Genomic DNA, 8,972 nt, shown 5'->3' with positions numbered 1-8,972 from the left:
CATTCTGAATTAGAAGAAAGTTTATAGTTGTAACAAATAGAACGGGCTAGAATGGATAATATCAGATGGTGACTGGAAATCCTATGATCTGCTTGAAATTCCATCCAGAGATACGGTGGAAGGTGGGGAACAATCCACAAAGCAAATTTACTTGGAGAGGGGTGAGAAAGAAATAATAAAGTTACTTTCTGCTCCTCTTCATAGAAAGTCTAGCTTGTGGCCGGGCACAGTGGCTCATGCCTATAATCCCAGCACTTTGAGAGGCCGAGGCAGGCAGATCACCTGAGAGGTCAGAAGTTCGAGACTAGCATGGCCAACATGGTGAAACCTCGTCTCTACTAAAAATACAAAAATTAGCTGGGCGCAGTGGTAGGCTCCTGTAATCCCAGTTACTTGGGAGGCGGAGGAGGGAGAATTGCTTGAACCTGGGAGGCAGAGATTGCAGTGAGCCAAGATTGTGCCACTGCACTCCATCCTGGGCGACAAAGCAAGATTCTGTCTCAAAAAAAATTAAACAAGAAAACAGAGTAAGATAATTCTATTTAACATACTTAGCAGTCTCTGACATAGTGGTACACAATCAATATTGATTATTTTTATTATTGAAACATAGTAATAGAGTATCTTATTTTCCACTTTTAGAATAGAAAAATAATAGAGGTGATAGTATATCTTGACCAGAAATTAATTCAACTAATTAACTAATATCTTCATAAGAAATTAATTGGAAGGCAATTTGGCATTACTATAACCATGTTTTTCATTGTACCATACTTTCTGTATATGCTTATAGAAAATACAAACATAATTTTTTCTAGCGTTCTCACACAGTATTAACCTACACTAGCATCTGCTGAATGGGGTCTGGTTTGGGGGCTTTTAACTGGCATTGCCTCCTAGAATTATCTGTGGAGCTTTTAAAAAGAACACATTCCCATCTCTGAGGCAAGACTTACCCAATCAGAATCTCTGGGTCTGGAAACCAGACATGTGTATTTTGAAAAAGCTCCTCAGGTGGTTCAACTGTAAAACGAGGATTGCGAGTCATCGGCCTAGGTCAGTCACTTAGCTCTTTTGAAAACTAGAAGCCAGGCTCCTAGTCTTTTGGTCTCTGAAAAAGAACCAGAGACACAGAATACCTATTAGGTCACTTAAAACCTGTTTTGTTGTTGTGGTGGTTGTTGGTGGTGGTGGTGGTTTTTTTGTTTGTTTGGGTTTTTTTTTTTTTTTTTTGAGAAAGGCTGTGAAACAATACAAAAATAACTACAGACCAAAGAAACTCAGAACAGTCATTTGGGCCTCCATTCTTGACTTCTATTTTCTTTCTTTTTCCTTTTTTTTTTTTTTTTCTTGAGACAGGGTCGCACTCCGCTGCTGGGACTGGAGTGCAGTGGTGTGATCATGACTCACTGCAGCCTCCACCATCTGGGCTCCATCCATCCTCCCACCTCAGCCTCCCAAGTAGTTGGGACCACACGTGCGTGCCACCATGCCCAGCCACTTTTTAAAATTGTATATAGTGATGGGGTCTCACTACATTGCCCAGGATGGTCTCCAACTCCAGGGCTCAAGCAATTCTCCCACCTTGGCTTCCCAAAGTGCTGGGATTACAGCATGAGCCACTGCGCTGGGATGACTTCTATTTTCTAAAAGCAACTCTACTGGGAGATTTATGCTGAGGAAAGTATGTGGTTATCAGACTCAGTGCCCATGGTGGATGACTTCTTTTTTTTTTCTTTGTAGAGAAGGGATCTTGCTTTGTCACCCAGGCTGGAGTGCAGTGGCATGACCACGGCTCACTGTAGCCTCGATTTCCCGGGCTCAAGTGATCCCCCCAACTCAGCTCCCCCAAGTAGCTGAGAATACAGGCATGGGCTACCACAATTGTCTATTTTTTTTTTTTTTTTTGGAGACACGGTTTTGCTCTGTCGCTCAGGCTGGAGTGCAGAGGCATGATCTTGGCTCACTGTAACCTCTGCCTCCCAGATTCAAGCATCTCTCGCCTCAGCTTTGGGAGTAGCTGGGGACTACAGGTGTGTGTGGGTGAGTCTGGGTGTGTGTGGGTGAGTGCAGGTGTGTCTAGGTGTAGGTGGGTGAGTATGGGTGTGTGTCTGTGTGTAGGTGGGTGAGTATGGGTGTGCAGGTACGTGTGAGTATGTGTTTACATTGTGGTATGTGTCTGTTGGGTGCCGCCATTAGGGATTTGGAAGAGTGAGGACCATAAACTTGTAAACATTTCTACATGCGTGGTCCATAAGAAGTATACCAAGCATGGTCAAAAGTAACTAAACCAAGTAAACAAATTAGACATTAATTAAACAATGCTGGGCAGGAAAGAAGTATTCAAGGCCAGGTAAAATGAAGAAATATAACCAAATAAATGAATTTTTAAAATTAGTAGAATGAGACAGAAATACTTTTTAAAGTTTTTAATTTCTGATGAATATCAGTATATAAAACTAAGAATTATATGGCCGTTAATTGACTAAAAACAGTACTTTAGATTTCAGCTAGTGAAACAGCCATATATGATCTTCTAATTCCATTTTTCTGTCTCAAGAATGACTTGTTTAAATAATTTTTTTTGAATTGTTACATTGTCATCTTGAAAGAGCTTCACAAAACTTACATGAGAATCTGGATTGTCATAAGAGGTCTGAGTTTTTAATGGTATGTTCGTATTTCTGTTATGTACATCGATGTCAAACATTCATTTCCTGAGCTGTTCTCCAGAACACAATTTGACTTGTAATGAACACTCAATAAATGGTTGCTTGGATAATCAAATCAACACCTTAGTTTCATCAATTTTCATTTCATATAAAAGTGACTGATCTTCCATACTCACCAATGAAACAGAGAGAGATGAGGGAGGGATAGCAGTGGAGACTAAGAGGATGACAAGCAGACCTCATTCTGCAGTGGATATCCTACACTCTCCACTTCTCAATGCTTGGAAACACTTGCCATACTCAAAAAACATTGCTATTTCCTAGGCAGAAAATGGGAGTTAAAGAAAATCCATATTTCTATATTACAATAACTTACACTATAATACATGGACGACATACATTTCTAAGCTATTCAGTTCATAGAAAATGTAGATACATTTAGGTGAGCAAGATGCAGGAGAAGGGTTAATAATCAGGCTGAGTGTGATTGTGAGATTCAGTCTAATATCTTACACAAGTCCTGGGTAATTGTATCAGTTGACATTTCTGTTCAAATGCAAGGCGGGAGAGTTTTGCAGGAGCTCCTGAAACTTCCTGCATGATGTTAGGAGAGATGTTGGTCCATGTGATTAGGCCAGATGTGTTTGCTTAATTGTGGCTTAGAAAAGTTAGGTTTCTGACCTCTCACCGAGACGGGGAGATAGGGACGCTAAATTTTATAACATTTCTATTTAATATATATTTAATAATACATAATAAAGTTTTTAAAATGTCAATTTTGTCCTTTTTCTAGTTTGCATTATTTTGTTTTTACCGCACCATTGTTTTTAGTACATATGTTTTGTGTATTTAAAAAACTGTGTTGAGGCGCCCTGGCTCGCCCTGCGCCGCGCCAGAGGCTCGCGCACTCAGCAGGTTGGGCTGCGGCGGCGGCGGCGATTGTGGAAGCCGAAGCGCCGCGCGTGAGAGGTCCCAGATACGTCTGCGTTTCGGGCTCCGCCACCCTCCGTCTCTCTCCCGCAGGTCTCTGAGCCGGGTGCGGAAGGAGGGAACGGCCCTAGCCTTGGGAAGCCAAAGCACACCCCTGGCTCCTGCCGACACCGCTCTCCTTCCCTTCCCAGCCGCGGGCCTCGCTCGGTGCTCGGCTACTCTGCCGGGAGGCGGCGGCGGCTGCCAGTCTGTGGAGAGTCCTGCTGCCCTCCAGCCGGGCTCCTCCACCGGCCCTTGCAGGGGCGCAGAGAGCTCGGCGCCCGCCCTTCCGCTCGCCTTTTTCGTCAGCCGGCTGGAGCAGCATCGGTCCGGGAGGTCTCTGGGCTGAGGCGGCGACAGCTCGTCTAGTTCCACCATGTCCGCGGGCGGAGACCTCGGGAATCCGCTGAGGAAATTCAAGCTGGTGTTCCTGGGGGAGCAGTTGCAAAGACATCTTTGATCACCAGATTCATGTATGACAGTTTTGACAACACCTATCAGGCAACAATTGGCATTGACTTTTTATCAAAAACTATGTACTTGGAGGATGGAACAATCGGGCTTCGGCTGTGGGATACGGCGGGTCAGGAACGTCTCCGTAGCCTCATTCCCAGGTACATCCGTGATTCTGCTGCAGCTGTAGTAGTTTACGATATCACAAATGTTAACTCATTCCAGCAAACTACAAAGTGGATTGATGATGTCAGAACAGAAAGAGGAAGTGATGTTATCATCACGCTAGTAGGAAATAGAACAGATCTTGCTGACAAGAGGCAAGTGTCAATTGAGGAGGGAGAGAGGAAAGCCAAAGGGCTGAATGTTACGTTTATTGAAACTAGGGCAAAAGCTGGATACAATGTAAAGTAGCTCTTTCGACGTGTAGCAGCAGCTTCGCCGGGAATGGAAAGCACACAGGACAGAAGCAGAGAAGACATGAGTGACATAAAACTGGAAAAGCCTCAGGAGCAACCAGTCAGCGAAGGGGGTTGTTCCTGCTACTCTCCCATGTCATCTTCAACCCTTCCTCAGAAGCCCCCTTACTCTTTCATTGACTGCAGTGTGAATATTGGCTTGAACCTTTTCCCTTCATTAATAACGTTTTGCAATTCATCATTGCTCCCTGTCTCGTGGAGATGATCTATTAGCTTCACAAGCACAAAAAAAGTCAGCGTCTTCATTATTTATATTTTACAAAAAGCCAAATTATTTCAGCATATTCCAGTGATAACTTTAAAAATTAGATACATTTTCTTAACATTTTTTTTCTTTTTTAATGTTATGATAATGTACTTCAAAATGATGGAAATCTCAACAGTATGAGTATGGCTTGGTTAACGAGCAGTATGTTCACAGCCTGCTTTATCTCTCCTTGCTCTTCTCACCTCTCCCTTACCCCGTTCCCTATTTCCCTGTTCTTACCTAGCCTCCCCCCACTTCCTCAAAACAAACAAGAGATGGCAAAGCAGCAGTCCGACCAAGCCCACTGGAATTATCCTTTAATTTTACAGATACCACTTGCTGTAAGGCTGTGGACCAAGATGTCCAGAATTATTCTTGAGCACTGATGTAAATTACTTAGATCTTCTTTGAGGTCAGAATTCAGCGATCACGGTAGGCAGTGCTTGAATGAGAAAAGCCTCCTGGTGCATCTTCAAAATGAGTCCTAAAGAACATACTGAGTACTTATAAGTAGCAGAACATAAAATGTATTTCTGACTAACACAAATGGTCCTTTCACATGTGCTTTATTAGACTCTGGGAGAGAAAAGTAACCAAGTGCTTCAGAACAGGTTTTTAGTATTTACTTCTTCATGGTAAGATAATGAAGTTCTAATGAACTATTTCTCCCAAGGTTTTAAAATTGTCAAGAGTTATTCTGTTTGTTTAAAAAATAAGAAACCTCTTTAAGCAATAGATTTTGCTTGGGTTTTCTTTTTTAAAAAAATAATACTATGCAGGCAAGACACCGTAAAAGTTTAATTCCTTCCAGAAGAACCAGTGGAAGAATTTAAATTTGGCACTACGATCAAAACTACTGAATTAGCAGAAATAACGATATCTAAAGCTTGCCAGCAAAAGAACCCTCAGCAGAATAGCAAAAACTTTGCTCAGGACATTTGAGGTCAAATTGAAGATGGAAGACGGAAACCGGAAACCGTTTTCTTGTAAGCCCCTAGAGGCAGATCAGGTAAAGCATACATAGCAGAGGGAAAGGAGAGAATGGAAATAAAACTCAATATTATGCAGATTTATGCCTTATTTTTTAGCATTTTTTAAGGTTGGGTCTTTCAGGCTGGTTTTGGTTTGTATTAGATCTGTATAGTTTAATTAACTAGTGATTTAGTTTTATATTTAAGCTACGATTAATATTTTTTCTTTGGTGATATTTCTTTGCTTTTTTTTTTTAACAATCCATTTTTAGATGTTTCGTTGAATCTATTTAGAGCTTCACCATGGCAATATGTATTTCCCTTGAAACACTGCAAACAAATATACTAGGAGTGTGCCCTTTTAATCTTTACTAGTTATTGTGAGATTGCTGTGTAAGCTAATAAACACATTTGTAAATACATTGTTTGCAGGAAGAAAACTTCGAGTTACAGGTCAGGAAAAGCCTGCGGAATTTATGTTGTAAACGTTACTTAACACAGTATAAAGATGAAAAGGCAACAAAAATATCTTCATACTTCCTCATCCCCTCATTGCAACAAAACCTTAAACTGGGAGAACCTTAGTCCCCTCTCTTTCCTCTTCCTCCTCCACTTCCCACTTATTGTCACCTTGTAATATTCAGAGAGCACTTGGATTATGGATCTGAATAGAGAAATGCTTACAGATAATCATTAGCCCACATACCAGTAACTTACACTTAAAGATGGGATGGAGTTATAAAGTGCTTTTATAACACAATATAATTGCTAAAGGCAAGGGTTGACTCTGTTTTATTTTGACATGGCATGTCCCGAAATAAATATTGATTCACTGTGGCAGATGGGTCATATTCTTTATTTGGAAGAAGTCATGACTTCTGACATGGGGGTGATTGTCTCCCTACACTGTTGCATTTGATTCTTTTTATGTATTTTTAAGAAAGTAACCAGTTATACTGCTTTTAATATTGATTGGTCTTTATTTGGCTTGGAGTTCTTCAAAGCAGTGAAGTGTGTTCATAGTCCAGATTTTTTTTAGTAAACACAATTTTGCTGCCAAAAATGTATAAATAAAACACAGAAGAAAACAAAAATAAAAAGTGTTGAAAATATTAGATCATCTCCCTTTTTACCGCCTTTCCTTTTTACCTTTTACTGCCATTTACATCCACACATCCACACACACAACGCGCACACACATACCAACTAAAATTAATTTAGATGCCAGTTCGAATTATATTTATTATCCTCCCACACACACACACCTTTTTTTTTTATACGGAGCTTTGCTCTTGTTGCCCAGGCTGGAGTGCAGTGGCGCAATCTTGGCTCACCACAACCTCCGCCTCCCAGGTTCAAGCAAGTCTCCTGCCTCAGCCTCCCCAGTAGCTGGGATTACAGGCACCCACCACCAGGCTGGACTGATTTTTGTATTTTTAGTAGAGGCAGAGTTTAAACATATTGATCAGGCTGGTCTTGAACTTCTGACCTTAGGTGATCTGCCCACCTTGGCCTCGCAAAGTGCTGAGATTACAGTTGTGAGGCACCGCGTCCAGCCTTATAATCCTTTTAAGAAGAAAGAACATCCTTAATTTTTTGAAGAGACTATTCTGTGTCCGTTTTATAATTTTTTGGCCACCGAAAAAGATATGTCCAATCACAGACACAGTGAATATAACAGGTGGTAGTTTCAAGTGTTGACTTTTGGTCGGGTGTGGTGGCTCACACCTGTAATCCCAGCACTTTGGGAGGCTGAGGTGGGTGGATCACCTGAGGTAGGGAGTTCAAGACCAGCCTGGCCGACATGGTGAAACCTACAAAAATTAGCTGGGCGTGGTGGCGCATTTCTGTATCCCAGCTACTCGGGAGGCTGAGGGAGAAGAATCACTTGAACCCAGGAGGCCCAGGTTGCAGTGAGCCAAGATCACACCACTGCACTCCAGCCTGGGTGACAGAGTGAGACTCCCTCTCAAATAAATAAATAAATAAAATGTTGAATTTTTACAAGTTGTTGTTCCCATTCCAATTTTTGAATGCAACCGCAGCCTCTTACAAAACAGCCTTGTTAAACTAATTTGCTGATATTAAATTCTTAAGTAAAAGGGGAATTCCACAGGAATTTATATTGCTCTTTTATAAATCTCTTGAACCCAGGAGAAGGAGGTTGCAGTGAGCCAAGATCAGGCCATTGCACTCCAGCCTGGGTGACAGAGTGAGACTGTCTCAAACAAAAATAAAAATAAAAAAGAGGAAAAATCAGGCACAAGTATGCAGAGAAAGGTGAAGTGAGTAAAGGGTCTAACCCATAACTCGGAATTCCAAAGTTTGAGCTAATGCTCCAAAACACAGGAAATGGTATTTGCTTGTGAAATTATGCGTGCTTTTCATAAAAAGTAGAAAGTATTTGCACAGCTTTATGCAGTCCTGAGGGGCAGAGATGAATCTGTCATTTGCAGATATGAAGACAGCTCAAGGTAGTGATCCTGGACATTCAGGAGGGGAATTAGACACGAGATCCAGGGCTGGATGCTCACTCAGTTAGCCAGTCCCTGGGTCACTCAGGGGAAACCTATGCTGATTTCTGGAGCTCTTTCTTTGTATAGTTCGTTACTTTAAATTTGAGATGCTCACTTAGCCCTCCTAAAATAATATTTGTCTCTCTTCAATTCAGGGATTTCTCCAAGCTCTGTCTGGGTTCTGCTGCCAATGGTGTTGTCCAGTAAGTATCCCCAGGCAGAAATAAGGGGCTATTGTAGGGCTTACATTGTTTGTTTCTCTTCTCAACTGGAGAAAAACAGTCCTTAGTTGCTGATTGTCTAATGTTTGAAAATGATTGTTTTCTATAGTTTGTCTAATTTTCTAGTTGTTTATAGTGGAATCAGTCATTAGCCCCTGATTAGAGACAGAATCTCTCATCTACTCAACTTTTTACTTTAATTTAAAACTTTTAAAAATGTTATATTTTAATTTTGTTACAGAATATAGTAATACATTATCCTAGTGTAAAATTTAAAAGGTAAGTAATATTTAGTAAAAAAAAAATATTCCTCCCACTTTCACTCCCAGAAGTAACTGATGTTACAAAATCTTTCTGTCTTTTAGAGTTATTATATGTATCTACAAAATAAAACACAGGAAACTAGCCATAATAAAATAATGGGGTCTAAAGGAATTCAATCAC

The 8,972-nt window shown here is 41.0% G+C and overlaps 1 protein-coding gene across 1 annotated transcript; it reads left to right on the top strand.

Moving 5' to 3' along the window:
- The first annotated feature begins 715 nt into the window (after positions 1–715).
- Positions 716–6,863, top strand: RAB6C (RAB6C, member RAS oncogene family). Its single transcript, XM_034954199.3, is given in 2 exon segments — positions 716–4,081; positions 4,084–6,863. Coding segments are annotated over 2 exon segments (759 nt in total). The 5' UTR covers positions 716–4,017; the 3' UTR covers positions 4,779–6,863.
- The last annotated feature ends 2,109 nt before the right edge of the window (positions 6,864–8,972 follow it).

Source organism: Pan paniscus, chromosome 13 (assembly GCF_029289425.2).
Source record: "Pan paniscus chromosome 13, NHGRI_mPanPan1-v2.0_pri, whole genome shotgun sequence".
Classification (NCBI taxonomy): Eukaryota; Metazoa; Chordata; class Mammalia; order Primates; family Hominidae; genus Pan; species Pan paniscus.
This window is presented reverse-complemented; position numbering and strand designations above follow the sequence as displayed.